The sequence below is a fragment of the Ambystoma mexicanum genome, chromosome 6q, assembly GCF_040938575.1.
Source record: "Ambystoma mexicanum isolate Mex_15411 chromosome 6q, UKY_AmexF1_1, whole genome shotgun sequence".
Classification (NCBI taxonomy): Eukaryota; Metazoa; Chordata; class Amphibia; order Caudata; family Ambystomatidae; genus Ambystoma; species Ambystoma mexicanum.
In genome coordinates, this window is record NC_090937.1 from 1380977282 (window position 1) to 1381003377 (window position 26096).

General features: G+C 43.3%; 1 protein-coding gene across 1 annotated transcript in view; it reads left to right on the forward strand.

Moving 5' to 3' along the window:
• Positions 1–26096, forward strand: part of TRMT44 (tRNA methyltransferase 44 homolog) — a 317825-nt gene that overhangs the window by 82708 nt on the left and 209021 nt on the right. Inside the window, exon 3 of the mRNA XM_069632028.1 lies at positions 11792–12011. Coding sequence (XP_069488129.1) covers positions 11792–12011 — 220 coding nt within the window. The remainder of the gene's footprint in view (positions 1–11791; positions 12012–26096) is intronic.

Genomic DNA, 26096 nt, shown 5'->3' on the forward strand with positions numbered 1-26096 from the left:
TATCAAATATTAATTTATTATAAAAGTGTGATATATATCTATGGTTTAATTTTTCAAATAAACCTTTTTAATTTGCAAAACAAACCTACTTCTTGGCTCAGTGGGGTCAGGGGGATTCTAAGAGAGGGGCGTTATACAAAAAATATATAAATAAGGGCTTCCCTTGAGCAATCCCAGACAAGGCACTGACTTAGTGGAAATGCTTGATTGGAGTCATTAACACCCTGTACTGTACTTTCCCCTCTCCCTTTCTTCTTGCACTTTCCCTTCCCCTCTGCCTTTGCGCGATCTGAATGACACCTGGCCTAGTAAGATCATTGTCTGTCTTCCCTTTGTCCCACCCCCCCCCTGCCTGGTCGTGCCTTGAAACACTTGTGCATAGGCGCCTTACAAATGCCATATCATATCATATCTTATCCTTAAGTAATCCTATCCAAACCCATTCTATTATATCCAGAACTGCATTGTAGAAAATCTTTTGTCTTACCTGAATCTTTCCCTCATCCCTATAGTCCTTTGGTAATAGTAGTGTTAAAATCATCTTTGCGCTAATATATTCTCTGAAGAAAGGCAAGCGTCTCGGCGGGCAAAAACCACCCAGAGACGTCACTGGACTGGTGGCTGTGCTTCGTGTAGCTTGTGGCTTCATAGACTCCCTAGTGTAAAGAAATCTTGTTTGTAATTTCAAAAGCACATCTTTCTTTGGCAAATGTTGACTCTTTCTAAAAAAAAACGACCTCTACGAAAACCTTTATAACTTCTTCACTGTGTATGCTAGAAATTAAATTTAAGTGTCAAATTGAAGCTAACATTCTCAGCTTTCCAACGTATCCAAAACCGCATTCCTTCTAGTTATTCCGCAATCACGATTACCGCGCGCGGATAAGTTTGCTGCAAATTTTTCATATGGCTTAAATCTCTCACGTGTGAAACAGCTGTTCCTTGCATCCGACCTCAGAATTAAGTGTTCAATCTGCTAGTTACTCAATCATCATTGCTAGTGTTTGTCTGATAACATACAAAGCGGCTCCCACTAGTATTGAATCTATTTTAGTGAATTAAATCAATTTTTCAGTGTTTTCCTATTCATTCCAAGCCACATTCAAAACCATTTTGACAAGTTTGCAATCATTCTTTTTTTTCTCTGTGTTGCTTGGGGAAATTGAGATTGAGGCTGTTTTGTTGAATTCTGCATTCCTGAAACCTATTTTCTCTCCTTACATCTCTTTATATTGCATATTGGGGGGATTGAGTAGTGTGCAGGGTGAAAGAGTAATCACATTACATTTTGATTGAACCCACACAAAGTATTATTCTATGCTGCATTATTTTTCCTATTATTACTCCATATGATTAAAGAGAGTTGTTGTGACATCATCCCATTGGTGATCCTTGTATAAACCATTAACATAGTGTGATCTATATATATTGTGAAATCCATAAAATAAATCTTTTTAACTTTGCAAAATAGCCTGCTTCCTGGTTCAGTGCGACCGGGGGGGATTCAAAGAGAGGGGCGTGATATAAGGCTACATCATTCAGAAATAAAAGAACTTATAGACGAAAAATATATAATTAAGGGTTTCAATTGTGCATCCCACGCTAGGCATTGACTTAGGTGAAGTGCTGGGTTGAAATCACTTAGACACCACATACAAGCTTTTAGCTACCAACAGGGTAAAAAGACTATAGGAAGGTGTAACCAAAAACAAAACTTGTAGCTGCCATCAACCCAATCTGATTGAAAGAGCTCACCACGGGACTCAATGAGGGGGCACCCTGGTAGCTACAAGGATTCCGAAGGGTAGCGAACAAAAAACGAGTTGCAGCTATTGTGGGATTCAAAAGAAGCTATAAAAACCAAGAAAGCAAACAAAACATGGAAGGGACTCGGAGTTAGCAGAAGGCACCCAAAAGATGAATATTCTGTTCTGAGAGGAACACATGAAAGAACCCCTTAGGCAAGAGGGTAAGCTACAGGTCTCGCCTAAGAGAACCAGCTAAAGGTTACATCACTTGGGATAACTGTAAATTCCACTCTATATGCACTTTTATATTAGCTTTAGCCTCAGCACAAACAATTTCTATCTTGTTATTAAACAATTGTGCTGTTTACTTTCAGGAAAACATTGCACCACCATTGGCAGAGCCATTATAGGATTGAAGTTAGATGGTAATGCACCTCATTACCTTAAGATTGTAGATTTTGTTTCTGCTCACGTCAACAGAGTTGTAAACGGAAATGTTCTTATTTTTTTTTAAATGTATACTGTTGAACAAGCCAACTTTTAAAAAAACAGCAACCACATCATTACAATTAAAGAAGCCAAGTAGGTCCCCAATTCCTAAGACAACACATCCCATATTAGAACGATTTTCCTCCAAAACAAGCAGAAATGGTAAATGCACCATTCATGGTTACCCCCCATGAATGTCTGCCACACCTCCTCTAATGAAGACGTTACCTACATACTCACGTCTCTGAGTGCAATTAAACACTAAGACACAAGCGCCTCACAAGACGTTAGCATATGTTTGACCGACTCTACACATTCTTCTGCACAAATGTACATCTACATTGCGTTTGGGCTCGTGGTTTGTTATGCCATGCACCAACAGTGTAATTTGTCTTTTCTGTATTGAGTTTCCAGCAAAGCTTTGAATATAGCTTGATATTTTTTGTTGCCAGGTTGTCAATTGTTCATTGATATATGCCAGCAAAATAGTCTCAATGTGTGTTTTTTTTTTATTTACCAAGTGGCCAGCTCAGCACCTGAACTGGTGCCAGCTCCAGCCATTTCTTAGCATTTGCCCTGATTTTCAACATGATACGATTTGGCATGAGATTGGCTCTGGTGGTTATCACTGCATACAATAAACCAAACAAGGAATCAGCCGGAGAGTTACAAACCTTCCAGAGTAAAGCAAGACATGCAATTGCAACTTCACATAGATTGGTGCTATATTCATTTCCAAATAAGTCAATTCCATGGACATTCGAGTGGGCATTCCTAGTAGTCCCCTTAACAACCTTGCCTCTAATTTAATGATGCTATTCATGTGTATTAACCCAGATCTCGGCCCCATATAGAACAGTAGATAGGATCTTCGTGTTCTGAAACACTTGTTCGTGCTCTGAAACACTTGTGTACGAGCGCGATATAAATAAAATATCATTTCATTTGCCTGATACAGTTGTATGATGGCCTTCAGGGAGTAACCGCCACCCTTGCATGCAAGGGAGCTAATGGATCCGGCCTGAAAAGCTGTTTTCATTGTAATATATTCCAAATGCTGAATTCCCTGCAGATTTGGATCTAGGTGAATGCCAAGGTATTTAAAGCTAGAGACAACTTAGACTGTAACAACCTCCATCGACTACTTGGCAGCTTTCACTTTCCTATGCTTCGGACAGAAACCCATGATTTTTGTTTTGTCAGTTTTTATGACAATAGATTACGTTTCGCATAGAATACACGATTATTCCGAGTTTCCTGCAGGCCCCAGGGAGTGGAATCCAGAATTATGAGATTTTCATGCTACGCGTTATGCCAACGAGAGCATTGGTATGCCGGTTTCTGACCCTGAATACCTGAGCATGGGATTCTTTTCCTGGGGACATGCACAGGATTAAAGATATATTATCATTTAGAAAGAAGATGAGAACCCTTCTATCCTAGACACCTGCCTCTTCGCTCCTTTCCTTCTTCATTATCGAATACTTGGACAATGCATAGACATCATTGCTGCTCAATGCACATAAAGATGTCAAATAGAAAAATACAAAAGTCGGACAAGAGGGGTTCCGTTCCAGCACATGGTCTGGACTTTCAAGGCCACACCATCCCAGTAGAGACACAACCATGAGATTGCCAAGGGCAAGATAAAGACAAAGAAGTGAACTGGGGCACTAAAAATATCCCTCGGCATGTACATGACTTGATGGATCCTTTTCTGGTTAAAGATGCCTCAGGAGCTTGTAATTCAGTAACCGTTTTGGGCTATGGACTCTGGGTCCTTTAGCAAAGGACTCCTTTTTCCAGACATTTGCGTTTTTCCACCACCCTGGCATATTTCAGATATATAAAACTTTATTTGTATGTTCTGGCTTCCTGTAAGTATTTGATCACACCCTAAACTCACATGGCTCTAGTGGCCAGAGCTGACCGAAGACGCTGTCCAGGAAAAAGCATCTCTCTAGACAGTTTACAAAGAGGGGTAGAGCCAAGGAGGAAGATTACCCTGGAGAGACTGTGAGCTTTATTGTATTACTATAAAAATAAAGTTGTTTTTTTGACATATTTCTATCTCTTGAGTCCCTCGTTCCTCTTCCTGCGACATATATCGTATCATGACATGTCATGGTCTATGATAACATGACTTCTCACACGATGACCTCGAACGAAATTAAGATTTGGTGCATGGCAGAGTTCTCAGGCATTACCCTGTGAGGCATGGCTGCACTTGCAGCCATTCCGAATGGTCTCAGAACCTAGTAGGAATGTTTTGTTTGTCTCTCTTCCGTGTTCCCCCTTCTTGCACTTCCCCTCTGCACACTTGTTACTGCACTTGCATGATCCGAATGTATCAAGACCTAGTAGGAACGTTATTGTTTTATTTTTTCTTACCTGTATTTCCCCCTCCCTGTCTTGAGGTGCTTTAATCAGGGCCATTTTCCAAATTGAAGGAGCTGCTGATGTTATTACAACTGATTCAGCCGAATAGAAGGTGCTCCAAAATGAATCATCTTGAATGTATTCTATCTCAAAATGTGACGACTGGTTACGAATTCGCACCCACTCAGACGGCATGTACGCTCCTCATATCGAATTCTTGACAGAGCGACCAAGTACTCCCTTAATAATAAAATAATAATAATAATATAGCATTTTTAAAGTGCTATGAACCCTCTGGTATCTGAGCGCTGCTTATTACCCACTGTGTGTGGTGCTCATTTATCGACCTCGAAAGGAAGAAAGGCTGAGTTTGGCCCTGCCGGAATTCGAATCTGTGTCAGCAGGCTCTGAACAGATGTCAAAGTGAGCGCTCTACTCGCTGTGCTATCGGACCGCTAGGCCTTGTAGGTAGAATATTTAATCTCAGGTATATTATGAAGCGTTTCAGTGCCAAAGAGCATAGCTTGGTGAGATACGTTTGAGGTACATTGTGCCTGAATCCTTGTGTCAAATACTCAGAGTGGCACCTCAGTGCCCTCATTTACATAGTAGGATTTGAGGGGTTCTTTAGTTCAGTTGGTTATTTCCTCTAGCATTTTGCATTTTTGAGTGAGTACTTCTTATGTACTTCGTGGTGAACCAGAAGAAATCGTCAGACTATGACTTGGAATGTTCAAAGATGCTTTATTTAAATCTCTCTAGCCCTATTTCTATGAGGGTAATTCCCTACCTAATGAACTAAACTAAGGGTGCTAGTCAAATGTGCCAAAAAAAAAACAATCCCCCGTCCAAAACCTACTTGCTATCTGTCCCTACCACTTAGAAAAACATAACAGAAAAATAGACCAGAGCAGTAGCTCCCAAAGAAGGTTTCTTCAAATGGTCACGTACATTTTGCACAATTCAGTTCTCCAGCCTCTTTTCAGGTTCTGATTGACCAGTATTAAGTCTTCACACATGCAGTACTTTCCGTCCCTTATAGGGGAAAAAAGATTTGTAATTTGATAATGTTCTTGTTTTGGGTTTGAGCAATGGAACCCTATAGGTTCTCTCCGTTCCCAGTCTAGATCACTATTATGTGTATTACTAGGGCTCCCCCAAAACCTTCTTGCCCTTTGATATGCTTAATGTAGCAGGTTTTCGATTGGGCGTCTTCCCGTGTTCAGCGTTTGGGATTCTTGGGCTCCCATAACCGTTTTGGCTTCCCCAGCCTCGTATATATCAATGTCACTTGGTTTTCCAGGGCTCGCCAAAGCCCTCTGGCTCTGTGAATATGCTTAAATTAGCTGCGCCTCAGTTGGCTGGCTGCCCATGCCTAGTGTTTGGGAGTTTCTGTCTCCTCAACCCTCATGACTTCTCCAGCACTCAAGGACACAACTGCTTGCCCCTCTGCTTGGTATTACCTTCTTGGGAGCAATTGCTTCCCTTTCTATGCCTTTCTCTGCAGTTATCACACTTCTTGTGAGGAGGTTGTTGATCTGATCTCACCCCTGCGGTCTGATCTTGGCGTTGGTGAACAGGCCCCAGCCCCACCATCGCTTCGGTGTGGTCACGCTACTCATCTTGTTCTCTGCTCCAGTTTCATTGCCTCTCTGAATGCTAGCCTTCCAGCGTCTCCCCTTTGATCAGCTTGCTCTCCATGCTACTGCAGGCTCAGCGATCTAGCTGGGCTTAGCCCCTCCAGGACATCATCCAATTGAAGGCTTGCCTCTTCCTAGACTTCTTGCTTCTCTTTCAAGGTTCCTCGTCTTTTTAGGTTCGTTGCCACAATCAAAAGGGGTGTGTTGTTCCTCTTTGACTGTTGAATTCAGGGGGAATACCTCATTACCTGAAGCAAAAGAGATTGAAGTAATGTCACTATTGAATCCAAAACAGAAATAACATTCCTAAATGCAGGTATTGTTAAGGCAAAAATATCGTTTCGTTTCCTCCCTTAATTCTGCCATTATCCCCGCCCCGCAAACAGCAGGTGGTAGGAACCCAATCTCCAAATCCCTGCAGAGGTATGAACCTGCATTTTGGCTCTCTATGTCAGTGGCGTGTGATCTGAGGTGCCCCTAGGTAGGTATTCCACCCCTTCCACCATGTACCTGTCTGAGAGTGAAGAAAAGACATGGTCAATTCTAGTGAAGGAATTATGTGCCGCCGCGAAGATCAAGTACTCTCTCCCCGTCTGAGCCTCACTACACAGGTCCAACATTCCCATTGCATCCTGGAAACATCCCAGTTTTAAGTCGCTATTATCCACTTGTGAGGTCCCCTTCCTCCTATCCAGTGCAGGTTTAACCACCTCATTGAAGTCCACAGCAGCCACCATTATCCCTGTTTGCCCTCCTCCAGGATCACCCCGTCTACCTCCTCGAAGGTGTCCTTCAACAATTTAGGGGGCGAATAAATGTTAATGAAGGAGAAACTTTCCTTTCCAAATTTCCCCACAATCCACACAACCCTTCCTCTCCTATTTTAAAACATCCTGGTAATATGGATGGCCAATTGTTTCTTAATGAGGCCACTACTCCACTGTAACCCCTTGTGAACCCCACGCGTACCACACATTTATATGGACCAGTATAATACACTTGCCCCCCAGCAGGTGCGTTTCTTATGTAACAACATGCAAGGCTTATGTCATTTTACATATTGGAACGCCACGCTTCTTTTAATTTGATAATTTAGCCCATTTACTTTCCAGGATATATGTTGTAATGTACCTGTGCTATCCATGTCGATATAGCCGCATTCTATACCGTGATCTCAAACCCTTTTTCCTCTCACCCCCTCTCTACACCGTGCTTGTGAACTGACTCTGACCACTTCAACTATCTCTTCTTCCCCGTATGCTGTAAAATTCCACCCTGATGGATTGTGTGGTGGCTAATCTGGGTGGTTTGGCCATGTGGGATAACTTTGCATGGGTCCCAAACTTTTATCAGCTGTTCTTAATCCCACCCCTGACACCATCCATATGAGCAGAACCGGGAGGAGGAGTCAGGCTAGGACTCGGTATGTTCAAAGATGTTTTATTTAAATAATAAGAAAAATGCATATCTAGCCCTATTTCAATGAGGGTCATTCCCTACCTAATAAACTAAACTAAGGGTGCTCGTCCAATGTCCAAAACAAAATAGTCCTATATCCAAAACCTATTTGCTATCTTGCCGTACCACTTGGAAAAAATATAACAGAAAAATAGACCAGAGCAATAGTCTCACCACTCGGGATTCACTAACTACTTGGGGTTCCTTCCAAAGAGGTTCCTTCAACTGTCAACGTCTATACATTTTTCACAATACAGTACCCCAGCCTCTTTTCAGGTTCTGAATAACAAGTCCTAAGTCTTCATACACATGAACACTAAAGCCGTTCATGAAAGGGATACTGGATTTCTCAGTGTGATTCCACCACTTTTTACCTTGTATTTGGCGACATTATGGACAAAGACAAACTGGCACTACTTCTCCTGCTAGATTTGTCGGCTGCCTTCAATCTCGTCAACCATGATATTCTCTTTAAGCAAGTGAAAAATGCAGCCCACTTCTCCCCGCAAACCACAGCATGGATTGCGTCCTTCCTCAATGGAAGACTCATGAGTCTTCTCAGACTCTGTGTGTGCCTCTCCAACCACCATATACTGTGGAGTCCCACAAGGATCATGTACTGCACCCACCCTGTATAACATCTTCACCCTCCCTCTCTTCAATGACTTGGATCGTCGTGACACAGCCTACACAAACTATGCCGACGACACACAAGTATTACTCCCCCTAACCGGCATATATGAACAAGACTCTGCGGCCCTAACCAATATCTACACAGCCATCCAAACATGGATGGCAGCCAAGGGCCTTTGTCTCAACGGAGATAAAACAGAGATCCTTGTGGTAGGCATCAAAGAAACGCTCAATAAACTCTCCCCTCTATATAGCTCCTTCAACATCAACAATACCACTATCACTGTCTCATCAGCAGTAAAAACTCTAGGAGTATACCTCAACTCCTCCCTGTCCATGACATGCCAGGTCAGTGCCATAGCCTCCTCCGCTGCCCTCATGTCTAAAGTTTTCAACGCAGTCAAACCTTTCCTAGCAACCAAATATTGCCTGTCAATTGCCAGAGCCACAGTCGGTACTAAGCTTGATTATTTTAATGCCCTCTTCCTGGGCACCTCTGCCAAAAACCTCAACAAGCTACATGTTACACAAAACAATGCCCTTAGAGCAGCACTGAGTCCCACTAAAAGGGAACACATCTCCCAGGCAAGAAAAGATGCACATTGGCTACCGGTGAAAGAATGCATTGTCTTTAAAACCTTGGCCATTACAAACACATGCCTCTCACTTAGCGCCCCGCCCCTCTATCTATCGGAAAGGATCACTCCCAGCTCTTCATCCAGATCCACGAGAGCGCATCTCACTATCCAGATCTATGTACCCTGATTCAAAAGGTCCAAAGCAGGAGGCTCCAGTTTTCAACACCTAGCACCCAAAAATTGGAATGCCCTCCCCACTGAACTAAGAAATAAAGTCTTATACAGTCTTCCGCAAAATGCTGAAAAACAAATTGTTCAACTAATCATGTCACTTCCCTGTAACCGGCAACACTCTCTCAGGTTTGTTATGCTGTTCCTCTGTAGCCAATGAACATGCATCCTCCCACGGTTGTCTATATTGTCTGTACTGTCGATCTTCTCATGTAAGTCTGTACTAAGCAACTATTCTGTAACAGCACCACGGTGCCCCAGGGCCGCTGTGCGCTATATACATTTAAATAAATAAATGGTGTTCTTGTTTTGGATATTTCTCCTCTGTGAAAGATAGTGAGCTAAAGAATCTGGGTAAGGCTTTCGTAACCAGGACTAATGTCCGGCAGAAGGACTCCCTGGACCCCCCTTGTTAATTTGAATAATTTAAGTAACTTTAGGTCACCCTAACTTAATAGAGGAATCAAGACGTGGACCCCTTGCTCACTATTCTTAGAGAGGCACAGCTCCACCCTACTGATGAGGTGCAACCAGACCGAAACACGTGTCTAGGGTTGCTGTTGGTACTCTTGTTCAGAGGAAAATTGCCTAGCATTTCAGTGCTGGACAAAGACTGATATGTTTTGGATATTTTTTCTATGTGAAAGATAGTGTGCTAAAGAATCTGGGTAAGGCTCTCGTAACCAGGACTAATGTCTGGTAGAGGGACTCCCAGGACCCCCCTTGATTTGAGCAATGGAACCCTCCAGGTTCTCTCTGTACCCAGTTTGGGCCACTCTTATGTGTGTTTCTATGGCTCCCGAAAGTCCTCTTGCCCTTTGATATGCTTAAACAGCATGGTATTGATTGGGCACTGGCCATGTTCAGCGTTCCGTTTTATTGTGGCTCCCACAATCCTCTTGGCTTCTAGAGCACTTAGGGACATAACCGCTCGCCCCTCTCCCCTGTGATATCTTCTCAGGAGCATTTGCTTCCCTTTCTCTGCCCGGCTCTGCAGTTGTCAAACTTCTCATGCAGTGGTTAGTCATCCGATCTCTCTGCTTAGGTCTGGTCTCGGAATCAGTTAACAGGCCCCAGTCCCACCGTGGCTTCAGTGGGGGTCATGCCAAACATCTTATAGCGCCTCCATCGTGCTCTCTGGACACCAGCCTTTCGATGTATCCGTTGGGCTCCCTTTCGCTCTCCACACTACCGCCGACTTCGCCATCTAGTGTGGCCCCGCCCTGCCTGGACGTCTTTCTGTCCGAGGGCTGTCTCTGTGTAGGATTCTTTCCCCTCCATTTAAGGTTCGTCCTTTTATGTTGTCTCAAACAAAAGGGGTGTGTCATTCTTCTTTGGCAGTTGATTCAGGGTGAATCCATCAATACCTGAAGCCAAAGAGATTGAAGTAACGTTACTTTCGATTTCAATATATGGAGACCATGTGTTCTTGATAGGGGGCCAATCACAGGCATTAGAGTCCTTGTCTCCTAGAGGGAAGTCACTTAAAGACCCCTAGGCAGGGTCTTGCTTAGCATGCACACCTCCCTAGTCTCAAAGGGTGTGGCTCCCCACTGGGGAGAAGGGACGAATATTCCAGATTCGTTACAACTGAAGTTCACAATATAAATTGCAAGTTCTTTCATGGAGTGGATCAAGCCTCGGAGCAGGCCTTGCAAATTCGGAAAAATCACACTTTAACTGCAAGTTGAGTTCCTTCATTTACGTATGCGTCCTAAGAGAAAAGGAGCCATCCCATAGAGAAGGGTGACAAAAAATGTCCCAGTTCTTTCAGGAAACTGGTGCATGTCACCAGAAGCATACTTCATATTTAGCGTGGTGTAGCCACCAAGAGGCCAGCTACGTACAGTGAAACCTTTCATTGCCATTGACTGCAATCTCAAATGACATTTTCAAACATCCCCATACTCGCCAGCAAGGCCGACTATCCTGAAAATGGTAAAATATCCTCCACAGAGTGGGCGAGTAGTTTTTTGCAAGCCCTGCAGAGTAAACCTCTGGTTTGAGGCAGTGGCTCATCTGTCCTCTGCAAAAATCAAACGGCGCGCTGCAATGTATTTGGCAGAAATAACTCTTAATCGCAGTGGATTTTCCAAATGTAGCTACTAGTTTGCGGTTATTTTTTTCAAAGTGATGCCATCATCTAGCTACATCCTTTTCCCAAAAAATCGCTATCAATGTAGCTGCATGGTGATGCAGTTGAGCAACTTCATTTTGGCAAAGGGCCCAAAGGTGGTGCTGAAAGAGTCATTCAAGAAATGTGATTATTGCACTTTGAGAGCCTATTTATGCCCATTTATTTCGATTATGCAGATGGTCCAAATCAAAAACCGTTGTCTTGCGCTGTATAACACTCAATGTGTTCATGGTGTACAAAACATAGTTAAGGGACTGAATACGCCAGTACTATACAATTTTGCAAGAATTTAGACTATTCAAAATATTTCACGTTTTGTTCTGAAGCGGACACTAAATGATTGCACATTCCTGTTTTTTAAGACATTTTTCTTCTCACCCTGGAAGTGGTTGGAGGAGGAAGACTCTTCTGAATCCTTTGACTTGAGCTCTTCAGAGAACGTAGAAACTCAATTACATTTGCATTCTGTTGCTAACCACTTTTCGTTTTGTTTTTAAGGTCTATTTCTGTTATGATTTTATGTTCGGATGGATGGAAATCGGATGCTGTTGTTCACCCAAAACCATTATGGCTGATTAATGACCTTCTTCCGAAATTGGCAAAGTGGTCAACGGAGCACAAGAAAAGTGAATTTAAAAGTACTTTGTCACTCATTTCCGTGGTCCGCTACAGCAAGCTTTATCAACAACTGAAAGAAAAGTACAAAGAAATGGTCAAGGTAACTGTGGTAAAGCTGTGTTTGATATAAATGTGCCTATGATGGTACAGTAGCTGATGATGTTACGGCAGAAAATATCATATGGCACTTGCTGGTCAATGAAATTTAAAACTATTTGAGAGGGAAAAAAGCAGGAATTTTCTTTGGTCATGAGCAAATGGCACTGGCTACTTTTTCCCCCAAACATGCTCCAATACCAACAGAGGCCAATGTTGAAACATTTTAATTTCTTAATTTAAAATGCATCTCATTAGATAATTTATTTCAAATGTGAGACATAATGCGTTTGATTCAGTTGAAAATATAGATTTGGCATTGAACATCCCTATTAAGGAAAAGCTTGGTCATCCAGCACATACAAGTACCCATTGGTGCCGGACTGTCAAATTGGTTGGATAACTGGATGTTGGTTCTCTTGATTGAAGACAGCTGGAAAACTGAACAGAAAGGCTTGATTTCTAAGCTTCCTGGCCTTTTCCTCTGGCTGGCATCTTTTCATAGGGACCTTCACTTATCCGGCCTCACAACCTTTCTGTCATTTCCCTGACCAGAACCATACTATTAAAGGGAATAGGAGCTGGTGATTAATAAGTTGTTGGATAGCAAAGCTTCTTCTATGGTCATTCTTTGTGGTTTAGGGGTCATGCTAAAAATTACCTAAATGTTACTTTTGTTGAATGGTGATAAGCCGCGTTCCTGAAACCATTAAACATATGATCAAACAAATGTTCATGTTATCTGCAATTTAAAACCTGGACATTCTCAGTCTCCCTTGCTCCTGGTAAAGCAACCATAGATGTTCATGGTCCCTATTCTGCCAACCTTAAATGAGAAGCAGTCGCTTGCAGCTTTAGTGGTCTCTTTTTGATAGGTTTATAATGGTTTGACACTATGCATCAGCAAGTGCTCCTTGTCAACCTGCGGTCTTCCTAAGTTCTATGAGGTGGAGGCTTAAAAAAAGAAAGTGGGGGATGCATACTTGCATTGAATATCTGATTGGAAACTAGAGTAGGCATTGCACCATTTTTGTATATTAACCAGAAGATTTAACTATTTTTTTTATTTCATAAAACTATTTCAGTTTATTGCCAACACGTTTTTACACATAAGCAAATACACAAGATACAAACACATTAAACACTAAGAGCTATAGCGAATCTTTAGCAGCTTAGGCTCATATAAAATACAATTGAAAATTGTTATCATAGCAGCAGTAGTTTTAATGAAGTGCAAATGCTAGGACCATCATATATCAATATGATAGAAATGGAAGAGAACCTCAGTTCAGCAACAACCTTTCAAACAGCAACACGTTTCTTACATATGAAAACTCAACTATGCTGACGCTTTAGAAGCATAAGCTCAGGTGAATAAGGTACAAATACAAGTTATAACCTTAGCAGTAATTATTTCAATAAAGTGCAAATGCTGGGCCACTCAAATTATAGTGTCATGTGCAAAAGGCAGGGACCTCAATTCAGCAAGAAATATTAGGGCTACATGTGAATATATGAAGAAGCTCTCCTTAAATAAGACTCAACTACCTGCCTTTATAAAAAAAGCGTTAAGTTAACAAATGGTTCAATACAATATTCAATATTTGATAGTGTTCTTGTAATGCAGATGCTAATATAATAGTTTGGTCACACTGCATAAAAGTAGAAAGATATAATTCAGCTATGTTGTTCATCGCAGTATGCTAGAGGAAGATACCACAAGTCAATTAGTATCACTACAAAAAGGTTGCAATGCGAAGCTCAGCTATCCCTAAATTCCATTGTCAAGTAACAACATCTATGTCCTAAAAAGCCAGGCACGATAGATGCATTTGGCCACAAGGTGCACTACATTCATGTCCACTGTGGATTTACAGAAGTCTATAGCTTCAGTAGTGGAGCATATATTGGCAGAGATAAAAATACATTTCAGACAGCTGACTCTCGAAGCTTTTAATTTGTCGCAAAGTAGCATAGAATGTACTACAGTCTCCCCATTCCTTACACAAACCAGAGTTCAGGTCTCCCGACGATGGCTACTCCTAATTTACTCATCCTAATCTCTAGTTAGAGAGTCCGTACGCGGGTTGGTGTTATGTCTCAAACCCAAATTCTGATTTGATCAATATGTAGCTCAGACCCAACCTCAATGTGCCACTTGCTTCCTCCATCCATTTCGTATGGACAATTAGTGCTGCTTTCTTGATTCTTGCTTTGGATGCTCTGTTAATACTGGACGGATTGAGTCACAGTATACTGAGAGGGGTCCGAAAAACGAGACGGACAAGTAGTTTTTTCTCACAAGTAGTCATTTTTATTAAATAAGGGTGAGAAAAAGACCTCACTTTCCTTAGCCTAACAAGGATGTCCCTACCAGTCAATTTAAGACTAAAGGAAAATGTTCTAATATCAAAGGAATATGCAGCTCACACTTATACATACAACAAAATCATACAGGTATCATATGGCCTTTTTGAACTCAATTAAATATGTTATATTCAAGCATAAACTTGTTTCTGAGGATTGTGGATCTGCTTAGATCACATGCTCTGCATAGTCCAACATCTGGTGGTAGTCGCAGAGTATTACAAGATTTGTTCGAACCTTGAAAACGGATGTCGACTGAGTGTGTTAGTAATACTATCCCTAGTGTGACGTGTACTGTACCCATGGCCTTCACGCATTGAGGACCCTCATATTGTTTTTTTCCACCATTGTAGTCGGTCGCAAGTTGCAGATTTCCTTTCAGGATGATGCCTTTCATTATCTAAAGTTTATTCGTAGACTTCTACATCTGCTGATCGACGGAGGCTCCATCGTCGACGACGCCTGTTTGACTCGACAACCAGGCACTGCCTTCACGAGCCTCGTCGGGCCGAGGCCCTTAGAGTCGGGAGAGCGGAGGGAGGCTACATATATCTGCATCCATCTAGACAATGCCTATTCTGCCACCCCATTTTCCTTTTTTTCACCAAAATGACCTTTTCATTTTTTCATTTATTATGGAAAAAAACATTTAAAATTTTGCCCTTCCTGCCAAAGAAAGTTCTCATGGAAGGATATGCACTGAGTGTGCAAATAGTGTCTTCATAGGGACCACCCAGAAAAGCATTGCAAGTCCTGCAAACTTTTCCGCACTCAAAGAACGCCAGACCAAGTGCTGGGCCGTCCATGCAGGTCGAAGCTTCCATCGGCGTGACGGGAATTCAGCGAGCGCAGTCCCTAGTGACCCCGAAGCCGACTGAGGTTTCTCTGGCCCCTTGTGATTGCCCCTGACCCCACTAAGCCGGCCTGCAGCTCTGTGATAGAGACTACACTAGGCGGCCTTAGCACACACACTTACAAACACGCCAAGTACACAACCCATAGCCGACCATCAACGAAATTGTCGACCTTCGAAAGCCACGCAGTGTTTGCAGAGAAACCCTCTAAATCTTCCCTCATCTCTGGGCCATCGCCTATGCTTTTGCCGCATGACAGGCCTCCGGAACTAGCCTCGAAAGCCGGTTCGGGCACCGGTCATAAAAAGGGCCCTCCTTTCGCGCACTGAAAAAGAGTTGGCGAAAGGTGCATCAGCGTCCCCTAAACATATGCCGAAAATGCAAGAACTTATTAAAAAAAACATGCCCCTGTTGCCCCTTTAAAGACAAAGCTGTCGAAAATAGCAAAATCCTCAACGCCTTTGACTCTTCACACCACTGGCTCTCAGGATACTGGTTCCTCCTCCCCTGCAGATACCTTCACGGGGGCTATGCAACACAAAGACCAGGCACCCTCCCAAATCACTCCTACCCCCTCAGGTTTACCAACCTCCACTGAGTGGACTACTGAACAATTAAATAGAATTATGAAAAGGATGTCATGCTTTGTTGACTTCATGTTCATGCACCGTGAAGAACTTGCTTACCTTAGAGATGCCTCACAGACAGCGGCTGCTAAACATTGCATCCTGCCAAAAAAAAACATTTCTTGACACCCTGCAGCCCAGCACTTCCACCCAGGGCCTATCAGCCTTCCTCTATCAAGACCCCTCTAAAGACATGAATGTTATCAATCCCTCAGGGCCTCAGGACCCCGGCTCTCATGGAGAACAGGGAGATCAATACAGCCAAGATCAGTACTATGATGGCGACGATGACATTTATGTCATCCAGTCGCCTGACCCCCAGTTGATAATCCGCTGCAATACAACGGGCTGCCACTGAAGGTGCCCAACACTTCAATATTGACACCCAGGAGTCCCAAGGGGACAAGGACTTTGTGGAGTACATTCCACTGTTACAATCCACCCAAAGGCGTATACAGCCCTCCTTACTTATGTCAAACCTCACAAGGGCGGTTAACCCTTGCATTGGAAAAATATTCAGGCCAGCGCCTACAGACCCCCCTGCCCTGTACATTAGGGGTCAGCTCAAACCTAACTCGCTTGTCATCACCACTACTAGGAAAAGTGCTGGCACTGCTCTGACATTGGCGAAAGCCACGCCAGATAAAGAAATTAAATCAACTCTTTTGGGAGTAAAGTCTCATCCTGAGTGACCTATCAAGCCAGAATTGTAAATAACACCACTCTCCTAGCTAGATATGGCTGTCACAATTGGGATGAGCTGGAACACCAAGTTGAGGCGGTTCCAGAACCCTTAAAGTCTCAGCTACTCGGCACCATCTCAGAAGGCAAGCAGTTATCTAACTGCATTCTTAAAAACAACCTTGATGCTGCAGACAATGTGTATTGCATCATCGCAGAGGGCACACTTATCAAGCGCCATGACTGGCTTAGACAGTCTGGTTTTAAATTGGAACCACAGGCCACCCTGCTTAACATGCCAGTGGAACCTTATGCCCTTTGGCAAGGCTGTTGAAGATGCTCTCTGCAAAGGAGGAATATGATGCACTTAAGTCCTTCACCCAATTAACCAACAAACCCTACAACCAACAGGGTTCCTCAAACTCCAGGAGGTTTCAGAGACTGGCCACGCAGCGCTCTTACCGATATACAATCAGGGCGGCCAGTCTTCGTCATTGGGCCCCTCACAAGGACAGTCTTCCTCTTCTAATTTTCAAAGAGGCCATAAAAGATCCACAGGAAGGGGCAGAACCTCCCCTGGGAGAGGCTGCACCCCTCCCAAGACATGAAGCACCGCTACCATGCCACTCCAGTAGGAGGTCACCCACGCATGGGAGGGGATTACGTCATACAAGTGGTTGTTGTCCACCGTAGCAGGCAGTTATTGCATAGAACCTTTGCAAAAATAACAAACTGCCTGCCAAGACACAGAGGAATAACGCCAGAAGAGCGGCGCATACTTCTGGAGCAAGTAAAGACTCTGCTGGAAAAAGACGTCATAGAGATTATCCCAGAAAATCAGGTAAACAAGAGTATTTATTCAACGTACTTCCTTGTGCCAAAGAAAGACCTAACTCATAGAGTTAGCAACATTAGCAGCAGCAACCGCGGAGAACACGAGCGAGAGGAGGGCACTTTTCGCCAGAACCACGCTTCCTGGAGGAGGCGGAGCCGGGAGTGTCACGTGACCTTGCACGTGACCCAGCTGAGCGCTGAAGACAGCGAGCCCACCAGCAAAGCGGCGTGTAACTGACTCATAGAGTTAGCAACATTAGCAGCAGCAACCGCGGAGAACACGAGCGAGAGGAGGGCACTTTTCGCCAGAACCACGCTTCCTGGAGGAGGCGGAGCCGGGAGTGTCACGTGACCTTGCACGTGACCCAGCTGAGCGCTGAAGACAGCGAGCCCACCAGCAAAGCGGCGTGTAACTGACTCATAGAGTTAGCAACATTAGCAGCAGCAACCGCGGAGAACACGAGCGAGAGGATGGCACTTTTCGCCAGAACCACGCTTCCTGGAGGAGGCGGAGCCGGGAGTGTCACGTGACCTTGCACGTGACCCAGCTGAGCGCTGAAGACAGCGAGCCCACCAGCAAAGCGGCGTGTAACTGACTCATAGAGTTAGCAACATTAGCAGCAGCAACCGCGGAGAACACGAGCGAGAGGAGGGCACTTTTCGCCAGAACCACGCTTCCTGGAGGAGGCGGAGCCGGGAGTGTCACGTGACCTTGCACGTGACCCAGCTGAGCGCTGAAGACAGCGACCCCACCAGCAAAGCGGCGTGTAACTGACTCATAGAGTTAGCAACATTAGCAGCAGCAACCGCGGAGAACACGAGCGAGAGGAGGGCACTTTTCGCCAGAACCACGCTTCCTGGAGGAGGCGGAGCCGGGAGTGTCACGTGACCTTGCACGTGACCCAGCTGAGCGCTGAAGACAGCGAGCCCATTACCCTTGCGGCGCTAAGCCCGATAGGTGCAAAGGGCGTCTGCTGTTTTGTGGCTGTTCGGTGCGTGAGGAGTCACATCACTAAGGCAGATATTGCGGAGCACGGCAGGAAAGCACCGCCTGTGGTCCTTGAGAGCTCTAGGAGCGGGCGGCCAATGATGGCAGGAAGACCCGGATTCCCGCAGACCCGAGCACAACTAAGGAAAGCCGAGAGGGACGAAATCATGATGGCCGGTAGAAAGTCGCTGCTAGCCTACGGAAAAGCGGTAAGTGAGTTGGATGACACCGCTGCCAAAATTTGCTACGAGCCTGAGGAGCTAAGATTGCCACCCCGCAAATCTTTTGATCTGCGAGCAAATGATGTTCACATTTCAAAGACCATACTCACGGAAGGGCCACTAGATTCAGTACCAAAGATAGTCGAGTATGCGATTGAATGCTTAGAGGCAACCCCATGCACCCCACACCGCAGCCCATGTGATAGACTAGAGCAATTGGACGCGCAAAAAGACACACAGGCCCGTGAAAGAGAAAGAGAAGCGGTCAAAGGGGGAGAGTATGCGATACGCCCAACCATAGAAAGAGAAGAGCAGCCGGAGTACCAGACACTGAAGGAGGTCTTGGAGGCCCAAAGTAACACAAGAGACAGCCTCTGTAACCCTGAACAAGCTAACGTGAATGTCCATGACAGGGTGAAAGAAGTGAATGCCACCCTCATAGAGAGGCACAACGTCAAAAATAGAGTTGCCATGCACCCCAATGGCCCTTTAATCAAAGAGATAAGTATGCTAAATCCAAACCCGGACCAAGCGAATCCGTGCAGGGAAATTTGCTCACTGAAAATACTAGCATGGAAGAATGTCGAGGAGATAATAAGAAAAGATATGGAGAAAGTAAAAAGCATCGCAGTGCTAACTAGGTCTGGTGCGCCTAAATTGACATCAATGAGGCATCAAAAGCGATGGGAAACCCTGAAAGAAATCCCCTCAAAAGAAAGACCATCGGACAAAAGTAAACTACTTAAAAATTTGGAGATGAGGGCAAAGCTAGGACAACCCAAAATGATGAACAGCCAATGGGAACTAGAACCAGAACCAGAGCGATGGCTACCTGAAGAAATGAGTGATGCTATTTCGGAGGACGAGGACGAGGAAGGCATGACAAGTCGGAGTCCGTGTGAATCAGACAAAAGTAGAAATCTACCCGAAGAAGACATATGGAAGCCGGCTGAGGAAGTCTCCTCCATGTTTAATCAGGAGGAAGACTCTCCCCAACAGCCCCGACGAAGTTCGATAGCTATTGCAGATCAGTTGATCAGAGATCTAACCCGATTAAATGCCAAAATGGCGGCCCCTAGTGCGAGCCGCCAACAAAATATCCAACCGCAAGGACCCATCCTAAATAGATCGGCTCACGAAGAGAACGGTACAGATGCCAGTAGAATGGAGGACCTAAATTTGTATCCGAGACAGAGAGAGAAACGAAGGACCGAAGTACACTCAAGGCAATACCTCCATACACATAGCTCGGACTCTGACCTCCACCAATCTCAAAAACACAAAAAGAGAAAAAGTGATATAGGAAAGTATAAGATAAATGGATCGGCAAATAAATCAAGTACCATTAGAAGGTCCGGGCCGGGGTCACCCTCAATATCTACAAGAAACACCGAGACCGACACAGAAAAAGAGGAAGTCGAACAGGTGGAACATAATATGATCAAACTCCCGCAAAGGAAATTAAGGACTAGGACCTTAACATCGAAAGCCATGATTGAAAAAGTGGTGAATGACTTACGACCAATCATGATGTCAGCAACGACAATAGCAACAACGCCGCTAACAAAGCTCTATGAACAACTAAACGAAACATGCAAAGATCAGAACACACTGATCGCGCTGTTAAATACGAAAATTATAAAAATGGAAAGGGACATTTTGGAAATGACATTACAAAACAAAATGTCATCTCATGGATATGAACACGCGACAAACACACTGAAAGACGCCCTGAAAAATAATGCCGAGGACAAACGGTTATTTGCAGAGGTAGCCAAACACGCACTACAATCCTTGAATAAAGAGCTGGAGAAAAGGTATGTTCAATTTAAAATACCTGATCAGTGTCCGGAGCACTGTGAAATGATAGCTGTAGAACGAGAGCCTCAACTCCAGATAGTTCCAACGAATGTCCTCCAACCAGTAAAGCATACAAGAGTGGAGGATAGAAACGAGGGTGGAACAAATAAAAAATCAATCTCAGGGAAATACGACGTGATTAATGTAGACCCAGAGGGGAAAGAAGAGGTCAACCAGCACAAAGACATCGCGCAAGAAGCAAAGAACATAGGAACCAGCAATAAAGAGCTGAAGAATAGAGGGTTACCGGGTGGAGCAACCAGTAAGGAAAAAAAAAGTGAAGACAAACGAATATGTGAGCCGGAAGTTATAGTCGCCTCCTCAACCTCCGAAAACATCAGTAACGTGAGGGTCAGATTGGACGATAAAACAGAGGATCCACGACCAAGAGAGAGAGAGGCACCACTAACCACTGATAACAGCAATAATGAACGCGAAGATAATAGGATGAGAGGAGTGAGCCCATTACAGTCAACATCTGGGAATAAGAGCCCTGACAATGAGTGGTATGAGATATTTGAAAAACATCCATTAACCAATCCAACGAATAGCGGAAATAGGATAATAAATGGTAATAACAAACAAGGGAAATGCAAAAGGAAAACAAAAAACTTGCCAGCCCCAAAGAATAAGAATGCTAAAAACACAGCAAGCTTTTTTAGGAATATCAAGGCACTAAACGTGACAATAAATAACACAGATTTGACCAAAGAGGACGCAAAAAAACTCGCGGTGAGCGATCAAAATATTGGACAAAATCAAAATAAGGAGCAAGAAAAGCCTAGCCAAAAGGGTAACGAATTAAAAGAACCCAATCAAGTTGAGGAAGACGAAGATCTGATGAACATATCAGTATACAGCACTCATGATGACACAGACGATGAGCCGGAAAGCTTGAAAGAGGCGTCCCCTAAAAAGAAGGATGGGGCTAGACATAAGGGCCCAACAAGAGAGAGGGTGCCAGAGAGCACAAATGATGAACCAAAAAACAAGAGAGTGATACGCCTGATTTGCCCAGCGGAAAAGATGGAGGGCGTGATGGTCGAACCAAGCGAGGTCGATACCTGGGGAAAAAAACCATTTTACACCATGGAAGAAAAATTAAAAATTAGTCTATTGAAAAACAAACTAGCCCTGGAGAAACAGAGGATGCAGACTAACTCAGAAGTAAAAGTGGGCTCAAACTATACAGAAGTGGAACCATCAACAGACAGAATGCTAAAGCCCATGAAAATAGCGAATGAAAAGAGCGAAAGAAACGAGAGAACCAAAGAAGAATCGAGAACTCTAAATAACCTGGTGAAGCACAACGCCAAGGAGGACCAACAAAAGTTCAGGATCTTGATTGAAAAGATTGAACAAAATAAGAATGATACGTCGCCAAACAGGAATACTATACTACAATTGTTTCAAACAATACCGGTATTACGAGCAATCCGAAGTACTGAACTAAGTAGAGTTGAAATGATAAAAGAATATGGGCGTGCAAGTTCCTTGCTACATATTGACTCAAAGAAGACCACAGTCCTGATCATGATGTGTGAAAGGCAAATAATAGAAGCTGGATACCAAATCTATGAGGTAGATAATCTACTAGCCCCAAATCAGTGCGCACAGAAGAAAAATCAACAGCACCAGGTCGAGCAGTACGAAAGACTGGGGAGCGTGGAGAAAGGCACAGAAGTTGGAGATGATTGTAGGAAAATGACGGATTTGAGAGTCGACCCAAAAGGACTAAAAATCGAAATAACAGTGCCGAATATAATCGCCACGGAAGATCTAACCCAGCAAGTTCAGAACGGAAACAGACTCAAACCAGAAAAAGAACTAGCAGAATGGGCATGGATAGCAAAAGCCATAAATAATCAACCACGAAGCTAATGCCAAAGGGCCAAAAATACCATAACATGGGCAACCTGGAACACCAGAGGATTCGCACATCTAGCCAACAGTGCCAACGAAGTGCTGAGAAGTTGCGATATCGTATGTCTACAAGAGACATGGCTAGCCAGCTGCCCGTGTATAGAAGGTTTTGAAGTGGCGATGAATCCGGCCATAATAAAAAAAAAGGGAAGACCCATGTCGGGCCAACTAATTTTAGTGAAACACAAGAGTGGATTCGTGATCAAGGAGTCCACGAATCTGTCAAACTACATACAATATGCAAAGGTCGAGGCTAATGATTACGAGGACACACAAAAAATCATAAGGATACATATCTATAACATTTACTGGAATCATCAAGAGGCTAAACAAGAGAACTTAATGGACGACCTGTTAGATGCCATTGATCTCGTGAAATCAAAAGAGAGGGATGCAAAGATGGTGATATGTGGAGACCTAAACTTGAAATTACTAGAAATATCCACCAAACCAAAATTAAAAAAAGAACGATCAACAAAGGAAAGGAGGAAGGAAATAATGTGGCTCGAAGAGATGGAAGATCGCGCTATGATAATGATGAATGGAAACACTCTGGGCGATATTCCGGCAGTAGCGACATGGGAGAGAGGTAATCAGAGGTCAATCATAGATTATTTTTTTGTGACAGAAAACATCGCTGCAGAAATGTCCTCAATGAAAGTGATACAATCGACACAGAGCGACCACAACCTTGTCTCACTGATGTGGAGCCAACCCACTCACAAGAAAACCTTACAGAAGCACCAACAATATGAAGTGGAACCAGGAAGAACAAGGCTGAGAATAACGGCTACGGAAATAGAATCACTTACGGAGGCCATAAATCCTGATTCACGCTATATGAAGTCCTCAACAACACAGTATAGTGAATTTATGGAAATCTACAGGGTGAAAGTTAAAAACCCAGAGAAAATACAATACAAAAAGCACGTATACGATAAAGAAATAGCGGAAAAAAAAAGAAGTCTAAGGAAAGACTGTAGAAAGATAAAGCAAACAAATGACACGAATTATAAGCAAAAGACAAGTCTGCTAAAAAACAACTATAGGTCATGGGTGAAGTCACACAGAGCCAAATTAGAGCAAAACGACGCGGAAGCCATGCTGAAGTCACTAAGGCAGCGAAATTCCAGAGGATTCTGGTCTCTACTAAACGAAATAGAAAATCCCCAGAAAGCAATAATAAAGAACATGGTGACAGAAAGTGAATGGGAGAAGCACTACACATCCCTGTTCAGGAAACAACTTAAAAAAGAAACACCGGTGTTCCCGGAAATACAATCATGGGATCTAAGCTTTAAACGCATAGATATAGAAACCTGCATTAAAAAATGTAGTGACTCAAGAGCAGCAGGACCTGATGGCCTATCAAATTTAATGCTGAAACAAAACATCGACGAATGGGCCGCGTTCTGCGAAAGACTATTCCAAAACATCACAAAAGAGGTCAGAATCCCTGCATCATGGAAAGAAGGTATCATAGTGCCGATATTCAAGAAAGGATGTCGCCTGAAACCAATTAACTACAGGCCAATAGCCCTACTAGACGTACTGGGGAAGGTTTTTGCAACCATGCTTTTACAGAAACTGAACACATGGCTAAAAGAAAGCAAGGCAATCGATGCCCGACAAGCCGGCTTTGTAAAGGGCGTGGGATGCAATCTAAATTTGCTAATATTGAATTTAGTAAAAATGGAAGCAATTAGATCTGGCCAGAAAGTATATATAGCCTTGATTGACCTGGCCCACGCCTTTGATGGGGTTGACAGAGAAACGTTATGGCAAAAACTGAAAGATCGAGGATGTCCAGTGAGCCTCATCCTGGCCATAAAAGAATTATATTCACAAACATCTGTAAAAATCAGATTGGATGATCAAGGGAATCATTCAAAATCAATACCAACGGCCAGAGGGATAAAACAAGGCTGTCCACTGGGTGCCACTTTATTCAATTTTTACATATCAGAAGTAGGTAGGGCGTTTGAAGAAGTTCGAAGTATGCCCCCCACGATAAACGGTAACAAACTGAGTTGGCTACTCTACGCAGACGATATGGTAATCTTAGATCTTACACCTATAGGGCTTCAACGAAAACTGACAGCACTCAAAGAATACACAATAAAAATGGGCCTGGTGGTCAATGCAGAGAAATCCGAGATCTTGACACTAGAAAATCTAAAGGGTCCCTCATCAAGGAAACGACAATTCCAATGGTCACTCGGAAACGAGATACTTAAAAAAGTAAAATGCAGTAGATACCTAGGGGTGTACATCAACTCAAGTTTGCGAGATGAACCTATGGTAGCTAAGACCCTGAGTAAATGTAAACAGCTGACAGCACAAGCTCAGGTAATCCATAATAAATACGGAAAATTTTCATACAAACCTGTGATTAACTTCTATAAAAGTAAGGTAATTCCAGCCCTAACCTTCGGTGCAGAATGCATGTTTGGGTGCTCCAGTGAGATCTGGGCAAGATGTGAGGGGCAATTTTGGAAAAAGATTCTGCAAATACCCCAAAGTTACCCGACCGCTTGTGTAATCTATGAAGTTGGTGTCGCAACGCTAGATGCAAAAATCACATGGAACATGCTAAACCTGTACAGGAAAATAATTGAAAATGGTGTCCCCCAATTCGAAATCTTGACAGAACGGAATAATATACAGGCCCACTCGATCTTACAGCAATGGAAAACAAACTGTAAAAGGATTCTAAAAGAGATAGAAGCAGACGAGAAACAGCTTGTCAATAACCCAAATGGAGTGAAAAAAAAACTAATGGAGCTGGATTGGATCAAAACAATAGAAAAAAGAAACTCCCATAAATGCATGAAGAACCATCCTGGAGAAGCAAAAGGGAGAACGCAGCTAGCACAATACCTTGAACTGTTTCCATGTAAAGACCTAAGGAGAGCATACTTGCGATTCAGACTGAATTTATACGAAACCAAGGAAGCCCAAATCTACAACAGGAAATGGCCAAAGGAAGATACAACATGCCGTTTCTGTCGAATAGAGTCAGAATCTCTAAAACATTTGATACTTTACTGCAGCGAACTTAAGGAATTAAGAACAAAATACCTGGCAACGGAAAGAAAATCAGTTTCCACGTATAGTGAGGAAGAATGGTGGGGATGGCTACACTACAGTAATAACAAAAAATTGGTGGTGGCACTCACACTGCTCTTGAAACAAATAGAAATCATGTGGGTGAAAATGGAGGACCAAACTCCTACTTAATCGGTACACAAAAGAACTAATTTTTGAGACACTAAGAAAGGACTCCCTAAGAGACTGTGACATCGTGCAAAGGTTCGATAAATGTGACATTGAGAAATGAAGAGAAGAATTAGAAATAGAGAAATTTTAAGGGAAACTCGAGCCCTGGATAGAGCTGAGGGAGCAATTGGATATTGCATACTGTAGAAACACATAAGTTTCGATACAAAAAGATTTTCTAAAGTTTGTATAAACTAAATGAAAATAAAAAAAAAAAAAAAAAAAAAAGAAAGACCTATCGATGCATCCTGTACTAGATCTGTGCCCAGCGAACACATATGTCAAACCTCAAAAGTTTCACTTGACCACGCTCCAAAAGGTAATCCCCCCTCTTAAAATTGGGGGATTACATGGCAACATTAGATATGAAAGATGAATACTCTTATATTTCAATGTTCCCCACGCACAGGAAATACCTTCCAAATAGCGAGAGTACACTACCAGTTCATGGTGCTC